Source organism: Typha latifolia, chromosome 1 (genome assembly GCF_019914945.1).
Source record: "Typha latifolia isolate L0001 chromosome 1, TyphaL0001v2, whole genome shotgun sequence".
Classification (NCBI taxonomy): Eukaryota; Viridiplantae; Streptophyta; class Magnoliopsida; order Poales; family Typhaceae; genus Typha; species Typha latifolia.
The window spans coordinates 22,010,325-22,035,210 of NC_133086.1; the positions used below are offsets into that span (position 1 = coordinate 22,010,325).

A 24,886-nucleotide genomic window follows, 5' to 3' on the forward strand; every position below is an offset into this window, starting at 1 on the left:
TCTGGGTGTACTCGATTAATTTTTCGTGCGAATTGGCTAATGGGAAAGTGACAGCAGACGCCTTAATTCCTTCCCAATTTGGCATATGCCTTAAATTGCTCTGTCACCTTTGCGTTTACGGAAATGCCCCCGGCTTTCTTTCCTGATCTTTTCTAACGGTTCGTGTGCACGGAGGGTAAAATAGACAATGAGGTATATTTATTTATTGTCACATTAATATTTTCCCTTTATTTCGTTTAGCGAATTGTGAGACTTGATGAATGGATGATGATTGATATTTTGCTATCTTGTATCACAAACTGCAGTTAATTGGACAATAAAAAGAATACATAAATATACGAAAATTAAAATATATGATGAGAAAACTAGTTGGATTGGATAAAATACCTAGAAGATTTAATTGTCTGTATTAATAAATAGGTTTATAGTGTCTGTCAGTACAAATGCACAAAATTAAAACGTAACGTAACTTGTTCATTTAATGTACATAAAGTGGTTATGTATAACATACTAGTGTACATAGCACTAGGTCTCTGCTTGTATCATGATTCAACATACTCCGGTCAATCTGCTTATCCTCAATATATTAAATATATGTTGCGAACTGGCTTAATCCGATCGGCAACGGTTCCAAAACTTAGATCCTAGCTTGACAGCCTTCCAATGGCTAAATGGATGCTAAGATTAGTTCGTGGTGTGAAGGGGGAGAAGTTGCTGTGGAAGAGGGACGTTAGAGGCTCGTAGAGGCCGACCAATGACTTGGGTGGTGGAAGAAAAGAGAAGGGAGAGAACGCCAATGGCTAGAGTCAAGAGAGAAAGAGATGAGGCTAAAGGCAATTCCAATACAGATAAAAAATCACAATTAGAATTTCCTCAACATATTTATAGAGGTTCACCCTAATGACTCCTTAATTAACATAAAAACACTCCAAACAACCTAACAATCATTAACTTAACATACACTTTCGCCGTGATGTGTTCGAACGCGCCTAATTGCGTTCGAACATGAAATTTTCGTTTCTTTGTCAATACGAACGCCACATACTCAACTAGATAAAATAGGCTCATTTCCATGAACCTAATGTCACGCGTAGAGCCAATATGGATCGAATCGTATTATTTCACCACGCTTTCGACCACTTTATCTTCAAGGTGTCTATAGTGGTTCTCAAACCTTATGTATAGAAATCAATTATTCATGTACAAGTGAACGGAGCCTTAATGTGAGATTACGAAGAATTTATATGATAATAAATAATAATGGACAATATTATATGCAAGACTTATAAATATAAAGAACTTAAATACAAGATATCTATAAGAAACTTTTATTAATTTGCTTTTATGCGTGAGAGTAATATGGTAAAAAGTGAAACTTACTTAGTATTCCATCTTAATAACCGTTAGTTATTCCATAGTGCTAACAACCCACTATTAGGGTTAGTTTTTTTTTTTTTCTTGTCCCCTTTTTTCTAGCTTTCTTCATCTAATTACTTCGGCTAAGAAAAGGAGAGAGACTTTCCCTTGCATCCTCCTCACAAGTTTTTGTATGTGCATCTATTTCTACTCCTGCGTCTTACCACCATCTCTCCTCCGTTTTTTTAGAGAGAGAGAGAGAGACTGACCTATCTCTCTCACTTTCTTTTATTTTTCATAACCAACCTGTCTTACTCAACTTATGCCTCTGTTAAAATAATTCGATAAGCAAGCGAACGATTGAGAGCGGTCTCTTCACCTTTTGACTTACTAAGGCAATCATAGTTATAAATGATGAAGATTAGCTCTGTGGGTGACATTAGGCGGGTAGGGGCTAGTTACAAAGATGATAACTATAATATTTATCACTAATGTCACCTCGAGCTTGCGCGGTCGAGTTTTATTTGCCCGATTCACAAATTATGTACGTGAAATTATCAAATTATGATGAAATCGCGAATAACTTTAAATCCTTTGCCTCTTTGAATCTATTAAAGCCATACTTTCTTATTGTATTTTATTGTCTATCCTCAAACTTAATATTCTAGTTTTCTCTTATATTGAGACTAAAGGAATTGTTTGTTTTGAGGCTAAGCTTTGAATTTAATTAGTTAGTCTTATTTTTTTTAATTTAAAATTAAAAGGCCTCTGTTAACAAGGTTTTTATTTTATTTATAATAGTTAATGAGTCTTCTTAGCCTACGGGCTTTTCCGTAACAAAGTGGTCGCTATCTGAAAGATCTCAAATTCCATATGGTTGGTTATTTTTGGCGTTCTTCTTCTAAAAGCTTCCATACTCCTCTCCCACTTCTTTGCGGAAAAGAGTAGCGAAATCAAGAATCCTATCGCCCCCAATTTGTAACCTAACCCTAGCTCTCATCATCTCATGAGCTCCCTCGTCGCCTTCCGTCACTAGCAATCAGCTCCGAGCTCGCAGGAAATCCAATCCGAAGTTGCCCTGCTACCGAAGGAAAGAAGAGGAGAGACTCCTGCCAATCTCGGATTTCTTTAAGAATCGAGCCCAGGTACGAGATCGCCTCCAGTATCGGCGGAAGGCGGCGGCTTTCCACTGCGATCGAGCTCATAACCCCTTCATTGGTGGAAGAGAGAGAGAGAGGCGACAAAGAAACGAATAATAAAGAAGAGGGTGAGGTGGGTCAAGATTTGGAGGAGTAGAGATCGAAAAGGTGGGAATTTTAAATAAAGGACGTGGGAATTGTTAAATGGCAGCGTATCTTTGAGATATCGAGGAAATTCGATTCACTTGCTTCGGAAAACGGCCTTGTCGCAAATACTGCCCTAAATCTCTCTCTGGAGCAAGGACTGGAGAGAGGAATCTCTCTAATATGGCTTCTATTTGTTCTTCTTTACTTCGCTGTCGTTTTTAGAGTTATTTAATCGTGGAGCACGTTTTCCGGTGAGATATGCGTGGGTTTACCCAATATTTTGGGCATTTTGGTTTGAAACATGTGAGAAGTTTTGCTTCTTTTGACGAGATACAAAACCACGCCTTGTTCTTGTTTCCTTCTTTCATGAAGTCCGATGAGAGAACAATGCAATTGTGTTTTGAGAAGAAGAGGTAAGAAGAACGAGAAAGGTTTTGAAATAATAAAGGAGGAGGAGGATGAGGTGGTGTTGTGGGTCTCGGTGTATTTAGGATTTTGGGTGGGTTTGCAATTTGCATTGGTATATTAGGAGGTTAAGCTTGAAGAAGGCGGAAGAAGAGCTCCTGAGCCTTAACCATGTCCATGCTCTTGCCATCCTCATCTCCATCTTCCATTTCCAAAAGCATCCTTCCGCCATTGGTCAGGTATGAATATAACTGGGATTTGATTGGTATATTTATACTGGTTGTTGGTTTGGTTTTTCTTGTGTTTTTGCCATCTATGTGCACAATTTATTCATTTTTATGGGTTCTGTTACTTCTGTAGTTATTCTAATTTATGAATATTAGGACCTTTTTTTTCTAATTTATGGATACTCTACTTTTGTTGTATTTATGAATTTGTAGCGTACTTTTTTGGAGGACCCAGATTAATATAAATTGTTGTCCCGCTTTTCTAATTTAGTTTTTAGAAATGACAATCTGTGCTAGCCCCTCGGACTTTGATCTCATCTTAATCGAGGAGATATATTCTTTTTCCATCCCTTTGACCTCCAATCCATCTTCTGAGAAGACCTCCTCATCGCTGCTGGCTTCCTCGACAGGCAATCCTCCTTGACGCTTCATCTCCGGCTCTTCTCCCTCCTCTCGTCTAGCCTTGTTGCATCTGCTTTAGAGGGCCACTGCTGTCATCAGATTTGGAGGATAGAGGAGTTGAGAAGGACAAGGCGGTCGCTCGTCGTTGGATTTGCTCCATTAGAGCACCCTTGTTTTGGATTAGAAAGGACCTACCATTAAAGAACATTCAGTTGCCCATTGCACTAGTATAGAATCAATTTTGGAGCTTCAGCCTATCCTAATCCTTCTTCTCGATAGGATAATGGTGAGGTTAGCCTTTTTCTTTCTGACGATGGTGGCACAACTTTCCATGGCGACTGCGACAAATTGCCTAAAGGGTTGAGACGGGGATGGTGCCTGCTCCATCACTGATTATCGAAGCGGTAGTGGGATCTCCAGAGTTTTTCGTGGTCATGTGTTGCTCTCCTTTGTCGTCACCCCTCTTCTCCTCTCTCAATAGAGCACCCATTTGTGGAACTGAGGAAGATGAACCCAGTAGAGCCCAACCCACCCGTTAAGCCCGGCCTAGCCCAGCCTAGCTTGAGCTGTTCTTTCACAGGCTGATAGGCGGCAATGGGCTAGACTATTCTAACTTAGCTCGAGCTCGGCTTGATCTGATCCGACACCTTTGTGGGTGAGCTGGTGAACAAAGCGCTCAACCCGATTGGCCCGACACGAATCCACCCCAGCTCGCCCGATGATCACCTCTAAATCTAGTATTAGTTTGTCTAGTGCCTGCTTCTCAGATGTCACCATGCCGTACTTGATAAGATCAAATTGTGGCTATTAATATATCTAAATGTGACCTCCATCATGTAATAACTTTGGATCTTCATTAAAATCAAGCATCTAATTGAAAAGTGGGACCCGTAGAATTTTCACCTTTACAAAATACATTGTCACATGATGCTGCTAGCTAGGTTCTAACTCAAAATTGTAAACTAATTTGTGGAAGTAAATTTTCAAGATATCATGTAGAAACTACATACCACACAGCAAATGCTAGGTGTTAACTATCTTCCCTTAGAAAAGTTTTTTCTTTTATCCATATGGTGTCTCGGTGTCTCCAAACATGTCATGTAGTTTCTCTGCCTCATCCTGTATATGAGTGATCTCTTTTAACCTGAGGTTTTTATGAAAAATGGTATGTCAGGGTTCACAGATAACTATGTTTTACCATCTTTTTTTTTAGGTAATATTTTGGGTTAATTACGTATACACTACACCCCTTGAACTATACCCAGTTTTTACGGAGACCCTCTAAACTATTTTAGGTTACAATGTTTCTTCTAAACTTTTAAAAAATTTTAATGTCACCATTTCATTAGTGTACCGTCAGAAAAATTGGACGAGTCAGTTTACTTGGCAGTCATATCAGATGTAATTAACCCCAAAATGACCTAGATGCCTCGTAAACCTTATAAGAGCCTTAAATTAAATTAGAATAAAAATATATTCTAATAAAAATTCAAATTTTCTTATTATCATCTTCCTCCCCTGACCATCATCGACTTCTCCCTGGAAGCACCTCCCATGTGACAACTGGGCACTAACCGGTCAGGACCGCCTATCCCCCACATTTCCCTCCCCTTTGCCTTACCCTGCCTCATTGTTAATAGCATTAGCGAATGCGTGGATCTCGACGGGCAGCGCCGGCAGATCCTATCATTGTCTTTCCCTAGCTCAGGACTGTTGATTCCATCTTCTGCTCCTCCCTTCCCCTTCTCTCGCCTCACCGTCGACAACATCGGTGACTGGGCGCTCGAATCCTATGGTCGCCTTTCTACCAACCCGGTAAGATATTGGCGGCGCTAAAGCGAAGAAGATCGAAGCCTTGGATCTGGCTTTGACGATGATTTGCCATGATCACATTGGAGGATTCGTCGGCACCGAAACCATTCACTATCACTCTGCCCCTAACTCCATCTCCTTGCGGTAGATCAACCACTCGTTTCGCCGTTGGTGACTCTGACCTCTTGCCGGATCTCACGCTTGGATCTTGTCGAATGGTGAGGGCAAGGTTGAGAGCCCGACAGCCGAGGAGCTAGACGCGGGCAATGAGGGCGGAGTCGCCCGTGTGCTGGTGTATGGGTACTTTGTCGACGGCACAGAGAGCAGAGACGAGGCAGGCAGTTGTAGGCCTGCTCATGGACAAGGATTAGGGAGCGTCGAGGCAGAGTGGCTATATGTTCTTGATGGTATTTTTGTAACTTACTAATTTTATTTTATTTGGCTACCTAAATTGATGGACTCATTTATTTATTCGTTAGGCATTTTCTATCACTGGGATTAGTTATTTATTTTGCCACAAAGTTTAGTGGGGACACTGTAACATACAAGTTTAAGAGTTTCTTGTGAAAACCGAGTATAGTTTAGAGGGTGTCATGCAATTAATCCAAATATTTTTCTTCCTTCCATATAGTGGCTCCAAACATGTCATGAAAGTCTGCCCTATCCTTTATATAAATGATCTCTTTGAACTTGTAGTTTTTCTGAAAACATGGTACCAATTGGTTTGCAAATATTTAGCTCAATTTGTCTCATTTTAAGACTGGTGGCATGCTTCTCACAGTGAAAATGTACAGTACCTGTTATTTTTGTTCTATGACACAAGGCAGCTAAGCTTCCATTTCAGAAAATAGTGGAGGATTTGCATATTGTCCTAATAGTACCTATTGGCATATTTGGAAGAATATTTTGGAGTATGATTCATTCCACAGAAGTATACTATACTCGGCGGTGAATGACTTCCACTTCCTTTGTTAGTTAATATATTGATGTTCTCACAATTGTTGACCAGTTTGAGATCACCTTAAATTTTAGTATCCCTAGGTAATTTACTTACCTCAAATCTGTAATTTGTGAAGTTTTGAAATATGTCAAATATCAGATAGTTTAGTTAACCTAAAGGGCATTAAGTTTCTCAGGATTCATCTATGAATTCTTTTCTCTTGCTGATTTCCAGATACTTTCTTAGACTGTATGATTATTCGACGCAACTAGACAGACTCGCTTGATGGAGAAAAAGGCCAACCACCAAATCAAGAATGGAAACCCCGGGCTGGAAGATTCTGGAGTGCCTGTGTGGCACTTGCCAATTCTAGCTATGACAGCAGATGTCACTAAAGCAACCTATGAGGAGTGCATGAAATATGGGATGGATGGATATGTATCCAAACCCTTTCAAGAAGAGCAGCTTTATCAGGCTGTTTTTTTGCATCTAAACCTAATCCTGATTCGTCACAGAGATTTCCATATACTAAACAACTAACAGATCCTCATGTTACAATTGCCGTCATTCAGATGCTAACATCTTCTCTCTGCTCCGATGGCATGCCAGTTTTCACTATATGTTGTTGGGGCTTCACTTTGCACCAATATCATGTAAGGCCTGTCGAATCTCTTGAGCGAAAGGTCCTGCAAACCGGTGAATCTTATCGAATTGGCTGTTCTACATCTATGAATCTCTTGCCAGGGAGAGGCTGTAAGTTGTTCCATTTCTTGCACCAGTTACCCAGCTGCCAACAAGAGTGTACACGCTATATATATTTTGTCATCACTCTTTAACTGCCTCTTCGAAGCTTTTTTTTTTTTAAATAAAATTTTTGGTTGCTTTTCACTTAGCTACGTCCAATCGACTATTGTCGTGCTTCTAATTCACACCCGGGCGTCGATTGTGCTGTTGTGAAGAGATATTTCAAGAACTGCATTCATGGAGGCTTATATCTTTAACGGAGATATTTATTTCCACCAAGTACTCATATGATGGATCTTATCTGAGTCAGGTTTTATCTCAGAGATTCAGAGATAATTGAAGGCGGATGTTGTGGCAATTGCTTGTTTTCTATCTATAATGTGATTTAGTTAGCATTGCCTTGCTAGTGAAACAATTTCAAAGCAAACAATCAACGATGGAAGTTACAATTTCTCGTGTAATTCCTCATGCATTCTGGACATTGAAGGACATCATCTATATATTGCTCGTTTAACCCTGACGTACTTTTATTTATTTATTTTTATTGAAGAAAAACAAAGCCCATAGCAGATTTACTCTCTTTCACCAAAAGATATTATTTTTTTCCTTCTCCTGTGCAGAATCTCTGTTGGGGAGTCGAGGTACCAGCAAAGAGATTACCTAGAAACATTATTCATATTCTTTAGTGTCTTACTGGTTTAAGCTTATTATGACAGGTTGGGAAGTTTGAATTATTTCAGAGACATGATGGTACTGTGGTGGCCTTCCTTTCATTTCAGCCATATAGTACTGGATGCATATGGGTCTGCTTACCACTGCTCTTATGCATGTAGGTGGAACAGTAGAATTGCTGGACCACACGAAATTCCAGCACAACTCACTGTTGAACAAAACATTTCTCTCGACGAATGCCTGGTAGGTTGCAAGTTCTTCTCCTTGGCATACTCCAGGAAAAAGTGGTAGATGCAATGATACTCTCTCAATATACTACGATCCAATTGCAGAATTTGAATAATATCCGAGCAGCTTAATTCATCACAGCCCAAAATAATGATGACTAGCAGGTACTCTTCTCTTGCAGGTGGTGCAGATACCAACCACTGTTAAGAGTTTTTTGAATGAAACTTTGCAGCTTGTGATGCAAAATGCAATGCAGCTAGGACACGAGCAAACTGGGCAAAAGCATGGAGCTCTCAAGTGAATTGTGATGGTGGTCCCTGAATCACATCATTATATACTCCCTAGTGTCTTTTTTTGATGTCTTTCTTGATTATTTGGCTGCCATCTTTATCGGCAGGCCGGGGGGCTCAGCTATCATTTCTTGAGTACATTATTCAGGAGAAAGTTACAATAAAGGAATTCCTCTGGCCCAGAATGAATTGATCATAGTGAAGCTTGATTATATTCTCCGGTACTCGATTTCAGATTCTCCTAAATCATTAGTGCTGCTGTTTGTTAATTAACATGTTTTTAGACTGCCTAAATATTATTAGCTTAACATCATCATTGGTTTCAGGGATTCCTCAACTACCTGACTAATTTATGTCATCAAATTTGTCACTGTATATAACTTTGTCAATAATTCACAAGAAACATCAATATAAAGTTGGAGGACGGGGGGGTACTCTTTGACGCTTTCCAGGCTAGCAAAATAGAGCACAGATTCACAGGCAAAACATGACACTGTTCATCTTGTGAAGCACAGTCACAAGTTGTGTGAGAGCTTAGATCACATCCCTATCCATTTTCCCTCTCTCCAAGAGATGAACAAGTTGGCCTTTTCGGTACCTCTGATCATTGATGTAATAATTCATCATACTATGCTTTTTGCCATTTATTCACAGGACAGTAGCTCACAAGAAGTCACCCTACACTGCCATGAATTCAAATTTTTATTTTTGTTTTCCCACCTGATGAGTTGCTGCAATCTGTGCATCATATATCTTTATATTGTACAAATAAAGTGGTAGACTTGTAGCTGTCAAAGAAGACAAGTAGATATACTGCAATTGCAACACTCAAGACCTACTAAGCAATAGCTTTCTGTGAACCAGTGTGAATGTATGTTTTTTTTTTTGAATGATGGTTTACTTGGTAACAGTAGACTAGTAAGTAGGTCCTCCACAATAAAGAGCCACTTGTATGTTTTTGTACTCGAAGTGGGTATTAATTTACTATAGTCGAATGTTTTATTGCATTACAACCAATCTTTAACTAGGGCATAGTTTATGGGTTAGACTTAGACATGAGCTGGAGAGCAAACAGCCCAACTGAGGATAAATTTGCCAAACTAGCTAGTTTTGGTCAATGGAGGAATTAAAGCAAGAAATACTAATGTAATCTTACATATATTCTCTCTCTCTCTCTCTCTCTCTCTCTCTTTTTATTTAAAAAAATGTATTAATTATTATTGTAATGTTGAAAAGACATCACTCCTAACTCTCTATGTACTCTTTATTTATAAAATAATTATAACGTCTAAAATGTAACAATAAGAATAATAGTGGTATTAAAAAAATGAAAATAATTTTTCGCCGTGTCATGTCATGATGGCAGTATGTACTAAAATGCCGCGTCGTAACCAGAACACGGCGTAATGAGTAATGACTAATGATAACAGAGACCCCAATCCCGATATACGCGGGCCCCCCACGTCAAGTGGACCAATAGGGTAGGGGTGGGCCCAAGACGCTAGTGGTGGGCCCCGCGTTCCTTCTCCTTTTTTTCCTGCCTTTGCCAGCTTGGCTTTTGTCCGAATCGGAAACACGGGAATGCCGGGGTTTGGAATTCCACCTCCGACTGTCTCAGTCAGTCTCAGTCTCCCCCTCTCCCCCTCTCCCTCGCTCGTGATCGATAACTACAACCCAAAATAAATTTTATTAATGAACTAATCCCTCCAGCTTTAGATATATATTATTAGTGTAATAGCGTGGGGTTAGTCGAGACTTTGAGAGGGGGAACTTTTGTTTGTATATATATAGATATATATATATATATCTATAAAGTACAAGTAGAATATATCCATCCTATTTCGTATATCCTTTCGTATCTATGTTATGATGATGAGCAGAGTCGTATAAGTCGCTACGAGTATCTTTCTTATCATCAGACCTACTCAATTGATGACTGATGTTAGATATGCCATGATGATTTTTCGTAGGAATGGGCAGATGGTGGTGGTAGTGGTTGCATTCCAGATTTCCAATTCCAGCCTATATGGGTCACAGAGGATTACAGTCCATTAATTTTACAAGTGATGGGACTTATACTGGTTACTTAACCCACTTCCAAGCTACGTTATTAATATAGAGCAACGAGAAGCCAAAGGACTAATTCGAGTTTAAGGATTCGTCACCATAGAATAAATTACTAAATAATCAAACTCTCCATACTATTATTAAATTAAATTATACAAAAATATTGAGAATGGAGTCAATGGACTTTGCTCCCTCTCTCTCTGTTATTCCAGTGAGCCCCACCCCCAGTGAGTACTGAGTACTGAGTAGTGGTCATGTAGTGGGTCTACAATGCCTCAAGTTAACCCAGGGATAAAAGGATTGCATACCCTTCAGGTCCAACTTGCATGTGAACCAACTGGATCCAAATATAAAAAGAGAAGCAAAAAATAAGATAGAAGCCATGAAGCTCCAAGCCAAAAATTCTTGACTGCAAAACTTGACAGTGGAGTATGATTAATTGGGCCCACCCACTTGCCACTAATAACAATTCTTTTCTACCAAAAAAAAAATTAAAATTAAAATAAAACTAGTGAATATTTTTAGTACCCATTTGAATATAGAGTAGTTATATAAGCTCACATGACAAGTTTGAACATATTATATGTATACCAATGCCATTTTCCACTCTTATTGACTTAAATTTGCACATGATATGATGCTCTAATATACCCCCAAAAATCCTAACCACCAACTAACCACTAAGATATAAATATAATGAACCTAATACTTCTTATCCACACCCTCCACATGGAGACAGCTATTTGATGAGAAAGAAAGAGAGATGCAAATGTGAACAATTGACACATCCCTAATTCCCTATAAACTACTAAATTTTATACATTCGAACTTCACATTTCATAGCTTTTTGTCTGTTTGATTGATTGATAGATAGATAGATTGGGGAATGGGGTGTAAGTGTTAGGAAGTAGTCTGGGTGTTGACTAGACTCCAGACTCCAGACTCCAGAGTGTGTGAAGAAACTCACTGTGTGCTTGTGTTAAAAGTGTACTCCAAACTCCAAATCCAGCCTCCATTTCAATATTTCAATCAATTCCAGTGAACATTAGTGGAGGTAGTTTGGCACACACAGTCGTCCTATATAACTCCTATTTGGAATTTTTTTTTAGGACTATTTAAGTCTTCTAAAATTAAAATTTTAAAGTGTCAAATATTTAAACTGAAAAATAAAAAAGCTAGGATAAACTCAACTTTATCAGGATAGTATTTGGGGTTTAGGATATCGAGGAAGGTATGTTAATGCTTTAAATTTTATCTGAGAATAAACTTATCCAGGATAAGGGAGGGCATTTTTGTCAATAAGAAATAAGGTGTTACCACAAACCGCTTGGGAAGAGGCGGCGCTTTGGGCGGTACCCTTCCTATTTTCTGCACTACTTCCTATGCCCTTTGCTTGCTAAATAAATATAACATTTGTTATTAATTCATCCCAAAATTTATTCATATTACTCTAAGATGAGTACGTAGTTCAATCATAAAATTAAAAGATCATGAGTTTAGATGCAAATTATACATACAAAATTTATAGGTAATCTTGCAAATTACGGACAGGTCCCCCACTCTTTGAGGGAGCTAACTCACCTTTTAGTTCAATGATTAAAGTCTTTTATATATTTAAAAATAGTATAATGTATTATTGTTATTATTCAAACCTAAAGAGTTTTATTTTATTACAAATGCCCTGTTAAATGTTGAAAAATAAGAGTGACGTATATAAACAAAGGGCATTGATGATGCCAGAAGGGCCCCCAAAGCATCCAAAGAGGAAGAAGCACCCATTCCTCTCAATAATAAAAAGCCTACCTTTGGTGCCCTTTCCACTCCCAAGTCTTCTTCTACCATCCCCCTCTCAAGGAAGCAGAGAGGATAAAGAGGGAGGGAGAGTTCCATCTTCTTCTTCGAATCAGAGGCGAGAATAATAGAGCAAGTAATTGATTGATAGATAGCGAGAGAGAAAAGAGATGGGTTATTCGATTTCTTTGTTCTTCTTCTTCTTCTGCGCGTCTCCTCTATTTATCTTCTGCTCCCATGCGGTTACTTCTCCATTGGAGAGCATTGAGACCTTGTCCTTCGAGGAGGGATACACCCAAATCTTTGGGGACAGCAATCTAATGCTCCTTCGAGATGGGAAGACTGTTCACATCACCCTCGACGAGAATACAGGTGATCTCCGCATCTCATCGCCCAAATTTTGCTCTTTGGCTTGGATGGTTTCTTGTATTACTATTCGGTTGTAGGAAGAAAAGAAAAAAAAAGTAACAAGGTGTCGTCTTTTTGGGGGTACCCAGGTGCAGGATTCGCCTCCCAAGACCTCTACTTTCATGGGTTCTTCAGCGCTTCCATCAAGCTTCCTTCTGATTACGCCGCTGGTGTCGTCGTCGCCTTCTACGTTAGTCTCCTCTCCTTTTTAACTGTTTACTAGTTCTTGGTTATTTCTCTTTGAGGTCCATCTTTATTTACACCTGTTTCCACCATTTGGCTACCAAAAGGAGCCAACATTTTTGCTCCTTTGCAACTTGTTTATGTATAGTTTGATTCCGTTTCTTATAATGTTTTGCACAATGTCAACTGTAGATGTCGAATGGAGATACATACGAGAAGACCCACGATGAATTGGACTTTGAATTCTTGGGGAATGTTAGAGGCAAGGAGTGGAGGATGCAAACAAACGTTTACGGGAATGGGAGCACCTCAGTTGGTAGGGAGGAGAGATATGACTTCTGGTTCGACCCCACTGAGGATTTCCATCAGTATTCCATCCTTTGGAGCCATGACCGCATCATGTAAGTCTTCAATCTAGCAACTATAACCCACAACTTCCTTTTGTTTTCTTATTTGGGTTTTGGATTACTGTGCTCTTAGTTAATAATGCTCATCCCTGTCTTAAGAGTCTATTGTTCCGCTAGATTGTATGAGCTTTCCATCCTTTTAAAATGCCTATAAAGAATCTGAGGCTGCACTGTGGAAAGGGTTTTACAAATGGCAAGTTCCTATTCTTTACTAGGGAAATTTGAACCGTTAACAACTTCTTTCCAATATTTCTTTTGCAAGTTGTAGAACATTATTTGTCTGTGGTCGATTGTTTTCTTCTTTATGGTTTGTTTTGACTCTACAATCTCTATATAGGGAGTCAAATAGGAAAAAAAAATTGAGTCTCAAAAGTAAAACTTGACACAAATATACTGTTTCTCTTTATTATTTCACATTCTATTTTATTTTTCAGTGGCACAATATGTAAAGCATTGCAATTGCATATATCAGTTTTGTTAAACTTTGTTTTCCTTTTTTTACTTAACCAGATTTTACATTGACAACACTCCAATAAGAGAGATTGTGAGGACAGAAGCCATGGGAGGTGCCTTTCCTTCCAAACCCATGTCCCTTTATGCTACCATATGGGATGGCTCCACTTGGGCCACCTTGGGCGGTCGCTACAAGGTGAACTATAAATATGCTCCTTATGTTGCCGAATTTGCTGACCTTGTCCTCCACGGTTGTTCTGTGAATCCCATGGACCACTCTTCGGCATGTGAAGGGGCTGAAACAGCCCGATATGATTCAATTACTATGTCGCCTGATCAACGGGCTGCAATGATGGCCATTCGGAAAAAAGAGATGACCTATTCCTACTGCTATGATCGCGAGAGATACCCAATCCCTCTCCCGGAGTGCGACACTGGGAGGGAGGTTGGCCGTTTCTTTGGGGCTGATGGATCAAAGTTGGGAGATCGGAGGCACCGCCATGGGAGGGCCAGCCGGCAGAGAAGAACTGCAAGCCGAATTGATGCTGCCATTTGAGAATTTGATTTATAGCTTTTGTTTAGAGTATAAGATTATTCTTCTTGTATAGTGAGAGAGTTGATTGAAGATGGTAGATTTGGTTAGCTTAAGTCTAGATCACATATACATGCATTTCAGTGGTTGCTATTCTTGGTTAAATTCTTGCATATATGTACCTTGTTCATGACAGGCTATTGTTCATCTTTTGGTGCCATTATGTTCATTTTTTGAGTACTTATTATACTTGTTCGGCTGTTCCTCATCACATGGTGTGTTTGTTCTATGTATTCCGAATGGATAGGAAAGTCAACTGCCAGTGGGCAATGCCCTCTGCTGGCCTTTGTTTTGCAACCCTTTGTGTTCTCATGGAACATGCAACTGCTGCAATTTTGTTGTAGGCCATGAGTGCACATGTAAGATGCATCTTATTCTACATGTGCAGGAGCTAGGACTGTTCTTCGTCTTTTTCTTTTTCCCTCCCCTTCTTTTAAATGTTAAGCATCTTCTTTGATACAAAAAAGAAAAAAGAAATGGAAAACAGAATTGACAGTATGCTTCCTGATTTGTTCTTTAGTTTTCTGAACATTTGTCAGTGTATTTATGAGAATATATTCTTCATTCAATCATAAGACTTCAGTTGTTTAAATCAAATCGATCATGAACTCAATTCAAAACTACTGCTATTTATTCCTCACTTGTATGCTTACATTAAACCTTGACGCTATATTGCCATTTCACTGGTATAACAGTTGTATGCGTTTCCCTCACATTTCTTACCATTTTTGTAGCGCAAGTGGATTATGAAATGGTAGAATTTCTACATCTTTTTACCAGAATTCTGAACATTGATCTTTGATGTGCCAAATTATCTATGTTGCAGTTTGCCTTGTGCAAAATGTCTGTCGGTTAATATTATGCCATACACTTGGGGCCCTCAACACCTTAAGCTGCCAGATCCAAATTTAGGCAGGACTTGATGCAAAATACTCCTCCATTAGGGCAAGGAACAAAACTAGCCTCTAACCCAGTTTTTATGATATAACAACTGGGCAGATGCATGAAGTTGAGCAGATCAACTATGTGATTAGGTCTTTAAGCAAATCAGGTTCTTATACTTTTTTCTTATTAACTCAGATGATGTATCTTGAGACTGAATGTTCTCTAAGCTTTCTGACAACTCCAGCTGAAATTGTAAGCCATTGCCTCTTTCATTATACATGTCCAGTGTCTATAAATGTAGCATTTCATGTGTCAGAAGTAGCAGATGATCAAATGACTGCAATGCAATATCTCTCTCTCTCTCTCTCAATGACAATCATAAGCACATGCACATCTGCAGTTTTCTGAACAATACATGATGCAGTTAATGTGACTCATATGCCATAGAAAACAAAGTGTCTCCAATCAAATTCTCCCCCAAGGCCGCCACCCGGGCGGCGGCACACAGACACTAAAATTTCTCAATTTTGGTGAAGTATGAATCTGTTACTCTCTGATCTTTGTGGTGAAAATATTTGTCAATGATTTGCATTCAGGTTCTGAATGTAATTGGATGAACTGTGGCTCTGAACACTTGGCTAAAATAAACACTCAATCCTGATGCAGCCCTACCACTCTCCTTTGCCAATGTGGAGCATGATCCTAGCTGTAATCCTATGGTGCAAAGTGGCTGGATTCTGCTTGGGCCAATGGTGGGAAAGGATGTGCCTCCTTGACTGAGTTTATAGGGGACAGATAGATTAAGGTGAGAGTTGGCTCCATTGTTTTCCTCCATTCATTGAATGGGAGTTGGGATTCTTATCATGTGAAGCAAAGGAGACAGCCCATGCTTCCTGACAATGCCCTGTCATACTGGCCCCATTCAAGAATAAGACTCTAATGTGAATTAAAAATCAATTCATTAATAATGGAATAAAGATACTTGTACTAGAATCTGATCAAAAATTTATTAATCAATCTAGACATAGGACCCTGAGGTTGCTTCAAATATTGTTCCAGAACCATCATCTCTTTAGCTTAAATCCTTCCACAAAATTGTTAATGAAGTTTTAAGCCTTTCTTTTTTTCCTCTCTTTTAACAGAAGGGTGCTGACAAAGTTATCCAAAATTTTTTAATAGCCTTAGTTTTTATAAGGGCATAGATCTTCCACTTCATCGCTTCCAGACCATTCATTTTGGGAAGCTCTTCAGATAGCTGGATGGATTTAATTCCATCCATGTTATGAGGTCAGGATTGTTCCTTAGCTTCTATCCACAGTCTACCACCACATGAATTCGAAGTCCTGCATTACAACTTAATTCCCTCTCTTAATGTAAAAGCTAATCATTACAAAGCTATGTAATTAGATGCCTATAACCAGCTCAATAATCTCTCCATTATTATGCTAACTAATTTGCATATCTTATTCTTCTTCTTTTTTTAATGTGGAATTAAACTTCATATGCGACTCCTGACTCCTGAGACATATTTTTACTCTATTTTTTGAACCGGCCCAAGTTCACCTGAGTGGACCGGTCCAATCCGGTCCGAGTTAGTTGCCAACTCATTAGTCTATACGGCGAGGGAAACGGGCACCATTTCCCCCACCCGTTGCCAGCTCGACCATTAGAGTTGTACCAATTATAAATAAGGAAATTTATATTTCAACCCCTAGATTCTCTTATTTTCAATTTGACCCTCCTGTTTCCAGTTATCCAGATCAAACCCTTTTTTTTCAGATATACTTTGAAACGAAAGGACTAGTTTGATAAATTAGAAAAGCAAGGGTGGAAACTAACATAAGTGAAAATAAAGGGGTTAATATAAAAGTCCCCCCTAATAATAATAGCAAGGATAGTATTAATAACACCACCAGAGGAGGAGGAGAGAGAGTGTTTCGACCGGAGGAGGAGGAGAGATCTAGGGTTCCTTTGCATCTCGCCCCAAATCGATCGCCGCTGTCTCTTTTGGTAAATTGATCTAAATTTTCTCCATCGAGAATTCAAGATTCGAGTTTTTGTCACCGTTCTTAATTCAAGATTCGAGTTTTTGTTTTCGGAGGATTTCTGGGTTTTTTTTTCGACCTCTCTTCCTCGGGTGGCCGAGCATTGTGATGCAGATCAAACCAGATCTTAGTGTAGCTCTGATTTGATGTAAAGAAGATTATATCTTCGGTGCGAGTTACGATGTGTTCTTGATCTTGATTTGGAGTCGTTCCTTTGACTTGTGATAAGAAATTGTTCTAAAACCGTTAAAAAGTTGGTTGTTTTATTTGTCATCTGACATTGCAAGATTGTTTTTGTAGTCATAATCTTTGGTTTCCTGTGTATTTAGGAAGATAGGAAAGATAGGATCCTAGATGATTAAGTGAAGAGCTGTTTCTCGAAGTAAAGGTTTTTATTTTCTAACGAAAGAAACAGGGAACAAAACAGGGAACAAAACAGGATCGAAAGATCTTTTTAATCTTTTAGTCCATTTTGTCAATAGCGTAGAACTGAACTTGGGTCCTTTGTTGCAAAGATGGATAGTAGATCTCATAGATTGCAAGAACTGGGCAACACATGGCGAGGTTGGCATTTGTAATCTTAATCCTGGTCATGTGCTCAAGTACGATTTTAGCGAGAGAACTTTTGCAGGCCCTAGCTACTAATTGTATTGGAAGATGTTGATTGCTTAATACTTAGCTAATTTTCTTAATATGAATTTATGGGATTTGGATATTTTGTAAAGCTAAGCTGAATGTTCATCTATTGTTTAAATATTCGCAAGTATTTGCCAAATTTATATAAAAACTAAAACCAGTAAACTTGCAAACAAAATTGTTGTGCGGTGATTTTTGAAGCACAAATGATTCATCTTGTTTGGTATCATCATTTTTGTTTTGTTTTTTTTTTTTTTCTTTTAGAAAAAGGAAATGGCAGACGGTGAGGATATCCAGCCTCTGGTGTGTGACAATGGGACTGGAATGGTTAAGGTAAAATTTCAGGATCATCATCTTGCACTTTTCATATCATCCCTTCTTTATCCAATCAGACATATGTTGCCATTTGCCCTATCTACTGCCTTTAAACTTCTGTCGGAATGTTTGCCATACTTTCGCATCAAATTATGGTATCTTAAGGGCTGCATAGTTAAATTCTGGAAACTCCATACAAGAATTATTGACAAAAAAAAAAAAAAAAAACTAATTAACAACTAAAATTTTATATTTCTCAAGGCTGGATTTGCTGGAGATGATGCTCCAAGGGCTGTTTTCCCTAGCATTGTTGGTCGTCCACGCCATACAGGAGTGATGGTTGGCATGGGCCAAAAAGATGCATATGTTGGGGATGAGGCTCAATCTAAACGTGGTATTTTAACTCTCAAATATCCAATTGAGCATGGTATTGTCAGCAACTGGGATGACATGGAGAAGATTTGGCATCACACATTCTACAATGAACTTCGTGTAGCTCCAGAAGAACACCCTATTCTTCTTACTGAGGCACCCCTCAACCCCAAGGCAAATCGTGAAAAGATGACTCAAATCATGTTTGAGACCTTCAATGCTCCAGCTATGTATGTTGCTATTCAGGCCGTTCTGTCCTTATATGCTAGTGGCCGCACAACGGGTAAGCAAATGCCTACCTGACTACTGTACCATTTCTGATTAATAGCAACTCTTATTTTTCCACATTCTTTTGTTTATGTAGATGTAAATTTATTACATGTCTATATCTAGGTTTTCTTGTGGAAGGTAGTCCTTCAAGATATTGACACTGCCTCAGGAAGATGCAATTGAGTTATGACATATGAAAAGTTTAGGCTTTCCTAGGTTCTAGAGATTGAATTGTACTGATATAACATCCTCCTGGAATTCTTACTTTTTGTACTTGAGCTTTGATGAAAAATTGTGCAACTTAGGAGATTGCTTCTTTGGAGCCTTTCTTCATGAATGTGTTTCTTTATGCAAATGCAGAATCTGATTGTCTGCTTCAGGTCTTAAGTGAATGTATCATCCTTTATCATTTCTTCAAATATTTCTACCGCATTCTTATACTCTGTTTTACCATGCCCTAGAAGTGACATGAACTGCATCCAGGATTAAATTGTTTCTCCTGTTGATTGATTATTGACTCTCTTATCTTATGCTACAAAATATGAGTATCAGATATTGCCTTTATTGAGCTTATTCTTGAAGGTATTTGAGTTTAAGAATTCGGATCATATTTCTAGATTACCGACGACGTCCAATTTTGCAATTTAAATTGGTGCCGGTTTATTGTGATAGTTGACAATCTCTAAATTTATTAGCATAGCAAACACTCTTGATTTGAGTAAGCATCTTTTTAAATATATCAAAATCAATCATTGGTTGCTTGTTATTGATCTTCTTTGATTTTGTTGGCTTATCTATAATTATGAATTCATGATTATTTGGATGTCTTGTGTAGGTATTGTGCTGGACTCCGGTGATGGAGTTAGTCATACTGTACCAATTTATGAAGGATATGCTCTCCCACATGCAATCCTTCGTCTAGATCTGGCAGGTCGTGACCTGACTGATGCTCTTATGAAAATTCTGACGGAGCGTGGATACTCTTTTACTACCACGGCTGAGCGCGAAATTGTACGAGATATCAAGGAGAAGCTGGCTTACATTGCTCTTGACTATGAACAGGAATTGGAGGTGGCAAAGACCAGCTCATCTGTAGAGAAGAACTATGAGTTACCTGATGGTCAGGTGATCACCATAGGTGCTGAACGATTCCGTTGCCCAGAGGTTCTGTTCCAGCCATCAATGATTGGGATGGAAGCTGCAGGAATACATGAGACCACATATAACTCCATCATGAAGTGTGATGTAGATATAAGGAAGGACTTGTACGGCAACATTGTCCTGAGTGGTGGTTCCACCATGTTTCCGGGTATTGCTGATAGGATGAGCAAGGAGATTACAGCACTGGCGCCCAGCAGCATGAAAATTAAGGTGGTTGCTCCCCCAGAGAGAAAGTATAGTGTCTGGATTGGAGGCTCCATCTTGGCATCTCTTAGCACTTTCCAGCAGGTGAGAACTAGCTGATCAACAATTTTCCTGTTTAATGCACCACAAAACAAACCATTATGCTGAATAATATATCATAACACATGGAATACATATTATATTTATGTCCTTAACAATCTTATTCCATGGGAATAAAGAAAAAAAGTATATCTTGAACTCTAGTATGTCAACTAAAAGATGCTTAATTACTTCATAATTGCTTTTTATTCCTGAGTTCTTCTGTCCATTTAATTGCAACTCAGAGGAATCTCTTGTGATGACAGATGTGGATTGCAAAGGCAGAGTACGACGAATCTGGTCCATCGATCGTGCACAGGAAATGCTTCTAATTCTGTTGTAGTGGAAAATGGAAGGAATGTTACAACATGCCTGGAGATGGTGCTATATGCTGAAGCTTGTGTTATATTTCTTTCCTTTAAAATTCATTTTTTTTATGTGGACATAAAGACTGTTGATTTTGTTAATTTTCTTTTCTTCTTTTTTTTGTGATATTATTTTCTCCTTTGTCAAGATGGTGAACCCTGTGATTGTTGTAGGGCCGACCAGTAATGCTGCATTAAATTGAAATGGGACTTTTACCTGAGAAATTTTGTTCAGCACGTCTCCTAGTGGTTTATTAGAAATTTTTACTAGCAAAATGCTTGCTTTGATGATATGAGGATCGCATGCTCATTGTATACTATCTTAATTAGGTCATATGGTAATTTTTGGCTTTCTACGAAATCTTCTATGAATTATCTAATACTTGAAACCTCATGGCATTGGAATTTCAATGTGTGGATCAAGAGAATCTTGCTGCTTTCTTATCATCTCATGAAAGAATGAGAGAAGCAGTATTGGAGTGCCATAAATCTTCTTCTCAGTCATTGCATTGCTCTCCATGGGCATTTCTGTTTAGTATATAAAGGGTGTCTATATTTTTCTTATAACATATTGGAAGGCTTCTTAAGCTCATTCTAATGATGAAGCCCATGTTAATATGAACAAAATATTATCATATACCATATCCATATCTATATCCATATTTATATCCATGCTTCATAGGATCCAGTGCTTGGATGTCTTTCTTCAACTATATATATGCGAATATAGCATCTTGGCAATGCTCCATCTGTGTAAGATGCTCCCAGAAACATCGTAGAACATCATCTCAGCATCACTTTTGGTCAGCTTCAGAGATAGGAATCCTTGTCCATCATAGAAGAACTGAAGCTTCTCAGTGGTTGGAGTGAAGACACCTCTCCATGCCTTTGAGCCACCTCCACTTGTTAGGAACTGGATTGGACTGGATCAAGAATCACATCTAGACAATTAGATCTTAAAAATAAATGGATCAAATTGCAAAATTATGCCAAGCTAGATTTCACCTGTCATTACTGCTAATATGCTCAAGGCAGTGATCATGGCCATTGATATAAAGATCAACTCCATAAGCCTGCAATTTTTATCAATCACAACTTATTTAGACATTTCTATTGCTATTCTCTAACTGATACCCTCCTCAAAAATAGATGCTATTTACCTTCAGCATTGGAAGAAGCAAATTTACTAGCTCTATGGAATCTCCATGCTCACTGACACTCCTAATGGCATGGTGTCCAATTACAACCTTCCATATAGCTGTCGATTCCTTTAGAGCTAATTCAACATCCTAGTAACAAATAACATTTATGAAAATTTAACTTAATCTCGTCTTCTCCTACTGCTCAATTATAATTTTATGTTCAGAAGTACTTCTATAATTGTACCTTTAATACACTTGTCATATACTCTTCTCGAGGAGCCACTCCCCTCCAATCATAGTGCCTCCTCTTTGGATTTAACCAGTACTTCTTGATGAAAGGAGTAGTGTCCACAAAGAAAAATTGCGCAATTTCTACGTGGAAGGTAAACAATATTTATCTTGTCCACAAGACATTTATGATAAGAAGATTATAAAAAAAAATTTAAAAAAAAAGTTCACCTGCATCAACCATGAAAGATCTCATGCAGAGCCATCTGCTATCAATTATTCGAAGAGCAGGATCCAATTGAGCGACGGCATTGCCTCGGTAGTCGTGATTTCCCAAAACTATATATATATATATATGAAGGATTGATCAGATGACATTCTTTGTGTGTGTTTAAATTTCGGATATAGCTTACCGCTGTACCATTGCTTCTGCAAGCTTTCAGCAGTGTATACGTTTGTGAAGGATTCCATGAATGCCTTGTCGTCGACGTCGGCTAGTCCGCTGTCGTAGAAGTTATCGCCGACCGAGATCACAAAATCTATATCTAGCTCCTCTCCGATCCTTCCCATCTATACATAAAAATCAACATGCATGTTTAAACTTGCTTATCAAACACACGAACTAAAGAAGCTGAAATACAAAGTGAGTTTGTGTAAGAATTAATTGGTCCCTTGATTAAAGCATCCACTGACTCGCTTCACAAAATATTCTTTAAACATCTATGTCAGAAAAGAATAAAACGAGGAAATGTAAGCATATAACGTGAAACATCTCAACCTGGTATGCTACTTGAGATTGATTATAACTCCCTCTTCTTCCCCAGTCTCCTACCGCTAAGAGGCTAATCGAGCCGTCGCTCTTCGCCGGGTGTTCGAACCTCTTAAGCTCTGCATGACAAGAAGTGATCAAGAGAGCTTGTGCCATGATCACAGGGATGAGGAAGAGAGCCATTGATTTGAATGCAGAGGTAGCCATGACACTGCTCTCATGGAGGGAGGGAAACAACGATTTAATGACAAGAAAAAGAAGCACAGCAATAGCTCGGAAGTTTCCTGCGTGATGTAACGTTGTAAGTTGCAAGGCAGCAGCTTTGGCGTGAGGAAATGGCAGTATAGTACACAGTACTAGTTGGAGTCTTACTGAGAGGTTAGTTTGGATAATTTCCAATAAAATTTATCATCATCGGTTTCTAACTTTGTGATCATTTCAAATTCGAGTTTGAACTGGAGATCAGATAATATATGGATACCAAGCGTAAATTAATGGACCATCTTATATATATATATATATATATAATTACTAAATTTGATTTGCAAATTTCAAGAACGAAGTTTATATTTAAGATCCATCTCAGTTGTAATCTGATTCGGATCAGGACCTAGAGTGGAATGATATATTTTCAGGAGGAATTGATCAAAAACAATCTACCATATGGTTCATTTTCCTAACGGAGAGTTAATGTACAGATGAGTTAAACTAGTTATAGGATTTTATTTTCGAAAGCAAATGGATATTTACCATTCCATTAGTTGTTGTTAGGTTAAAGTTTAACTCAGAATATTTCTAAGGTATTAAAAATATATTTCTAACTTTTTTATTAGGAAAAACTAGGATGAGTAAAGTTTAATGGGCCAAGATTTTATGCATACTTCCAATCCACGGCCAGCCCATTTGAAAAATATACTTCAAAACGAAAGACTTTGGACTTGATTGTATGACTAATTTTTGAATTCAAATTCGAACGGCACAAATTTAACAGTCACATCTGTTACGATATTTTCAAGGCAAAAGAAGAATTAATAAAAACGCCTATCTTTAGATTATTAATTTCTTTCAATCAAACATGCGACGTTGACGTCGTAAGGCCGAATAAATCATGATCAGTAAATGCTACATCGCACATACTATTGCTGGTAGATGGGTGGTTGGTAGTACTTCATTTCAACTTATTTATATGCTTCTGTACGACTTCTCATTAGCCAGCAAATTCTTCTGCAACAACTATATATATTAAATATAAGTTGAATTGTTCAAAGGAGCCATGAGAGTATATATGATGGTGATCATACTCTGATTGCAAAGGAGATGGCATGGAATTTGTTCTGAAGAATTTTAGTTGGTAGAAAAAGAAGAAGAAAAAGAATCTAAAAGCAAGCTTATGGCTCCATCACCAACTAAGATCCAACCAAGGGAATAAGATCCAAAGGCATTGGCACTCCTTTAGGGTTGGAGAACAATCAACAGAACAATGATCCATGAAAAATATATATGCTCTCTGCAACAATCATGGTCATGAAAACCTTGTGCAAAATGGAATCAAATGGCCTACAAAGACACATCAATCAAAGAACAAGGGCCCCTCAAGCCATCTCTTTCAATTAGAAGGACACAGTGTATGGATTATTGCTCTGAAGACTTCTGTACATGAAGGAAAAGTTCAATTTTAAGTAGAAGGGATGACAAAATTGCATGCAAGTGTGTGTGTGTGTGTGTGTGTGTGTGTGTACTTGAATCAATGCTAGGTAATTTTGGTCCACCAACTTGGTCTAATTTGGTTCCTAGACTATATATGGGATTCAAGAAAGGATGGGCCAGTTTGTTCCATAGTTTGGAATGTTTGCAGAACGTATGCTTGTTAATTTAGTACTAGTTTTGTGGTTGGTGATGGGTCACCATCAAACTCACGTTCTTCCTCTCCGTTCATGTCTGATCTATATACTGAAAACTTTTAAATTATCATAATTATCATCAAACTCTTTTTAAAAAATATACTATTTTGTTAGTTAAATCTAAGAAAATCTGCATATAACACTCTACATTTTAAAGAAATTATAATTTACATCTTATAATTTAATATTTGCAAATCGAACTCTAGATAATATGTGTAGAAAACATTTCGAGTTAAATTTAAACTAATACCA

The 24,886-nt window shown here is 38.3% G+C and overlaps 3 protein-coding genes and 1 long non-coding RNA gene across 7 annotated transcripts; 3 read left to right on the forward strand and 1 right to left on the reverse strand.

Annotated features, from left to right (window-relative positions):
- The first annotated feature begins 2,269 nt into the window (after window positions 1–2,269).
- On the forward strand, window positions 2,270–8,811 carry LOC140800472 (uncharacterized). 4 transcript variants are annotated; one of them, XR_012111205.1, is made up of 7 exons: window positions 2,270–3,286; window positions 7,793–7,813; window positions 7,889–7,922; window positions 8,006–8,087; window positions 8,254–8,382; window positions 8,470–8,583; window positions 8,689–8,811. It is a non-coding gene; the product is annotated as an uncharacterized lncRNA (long non-coding RNA). The 4 variants fall into 4 exon arrangements; XR_012111201.1 differs by lacking the exon at window positions 2,270–3,286 and adding an exon at window positions 7,043–7,181; XR_012111211.1 differs by lacking the exons at window positions 2,270–3,286; window positions 7,793–7,813 and adding an exon at window positions 7,050–7,181.
- Window positions 8,812–12,171: 3,360 nt separating this feature from the next.
- LOC140800738 (probable xyloglucan endotransglucosylase/hydrolase protein 27) lies at window positions 12,172–14,452 on the forward strand. The gene is made up of 4 exons (XM_073155555.1): window positions 12,172–12,592; window positions 12,718–12,818; window positions 13,004–13,212; window positions 13,729–14,452. The coding sequence occupies exons 1-4, from the start codon at window positions 12,391–12,393 to the stop codon at window positions 14,225–14,227; spliced, it is 1,011 nt and encodes a 336-aa protein (XP_073011656.1). The 5' UTR covers window positions 12,172–12,390; the 3' UTR covers window positions 14,228–14,452.
- A 2,592-nt stretch (window positions 14,453–17,044) lies between these two features.
- LOC140787221 (actin-like) lies at window positions 17,045–20,819 on the forward strand. The gene is made up of 5 exons (XM_073136031.1): window positions 17,045–17,158; window positions 18,094–18,162; window positions 18,406–18,799; window positions 19,622–20,235; window positions 20,496–20,819. Exons 2-5 carry the CDS (start codon window positions 18,103–18,105, stop codon window positions 20,559–20,561), a joined length of 1,134 nt encoding a protein of 377 aa, XP_072992132.1. The 5' UTR covers window positions 17,045–17,158; window positions 18,094–18,102; the 3' UTR covers window positions 20,562–20,819.
- A 255-nt stretch (window positions 20,820–21,074) lies between these two features.
- LOC140787226 (purple acid phosphatase 4-like) lies at window positions 21,075–23,022 on the reverse strand. The gene is made up of 7 exons (XM_073136039.1): window positions 22,743–23,022; window positions 22,378–22,534; window positions 22,196–22,303; window positions 21,981–22,108; window positions 21,755–21,883; window positions 21,600–21,667; window positions 21,075–21,517 (listed from the first exon to the last, which is right to left on the reverse strand). Exons 1-7 carry the CDS (start codon window positions 22,938–22,940, stop codon window positions 21,301–21,303), a joined length of 1,005 nt encoding a protein of 334 aa, XP_072992140.1. The 5' UTR covers window positions 22,941–23,022; the 3' UTR covers window positions 21,075–21,300.
- Between the last annotated feature and the right edge of the window lie 1,864 nt (window positions 23,023–24,886).

Bases quoted from the DNA above. Each gene is read 5' to 3' on its own strand.
- LOC140800738 (XM_073155555.1), top strand. From the start codon at position 12,391: ATGGGTTATTCGATTTCTTTGTTCTTCTTCTTCTTCTGCGCGTCTCCT. The intron at 12,593-12,717 runs GTGATCTCCGCA...GGGGGTACCCAG, and splicing joins CACCCTCGACGAGAATACAG to GTGCAGGATTCGCCTCCCAA. The intron at 12,819-13,003 runs GTTAGTCTCCTC...TGTCAACTGTAG, and splicing joins GTGTCGTCGTCGCCTTCTAC to ATGTCGAATGGAGATACATA.
- LOC140787221 (XM_073136031.1), top strand. From the start codon at position 18,103: ATGGCAGACGGTGAGGATATCCAGCCTCTGGTGTGTGACAATGGGACT. The intron at 18,163-18,405 runs GTAAAATTTCAG...ATATTTCTCAAG, and splicing joins ATGGGACTGGAATGGTTAAG to GCTGGATTTGCTGGAGATGA. The intron at 18,800-19,621 runs GTAAGCAAATGC...TGTCTTGTGTAG, and splicing joins TGCTAGTGGCCGCACAACGG to GTATTGTGCTGGACTCCGGT.
- LOC140787226 (XM_073136039.1), bottom strand. From the start codon at position 22,940: ATGGCTACCTCTGCATTCAAATCAATGGCTCTCTTCCTCATCCCTGTG. The intron at 22,304-22,377 runs GTAAGCTATATC...ATATATATATAG, and splicing joins GCAGAAGCAATGGTACAGCG to TTTTGGGAAATCACGACTAC. The intron at 21,884-21,980 runs GTACAATTATAG...ATTTGTTACTAG, and splicing joins ATATGACAAGTGTATTAAAG to GATGTTGAATTAGCTCTAAA.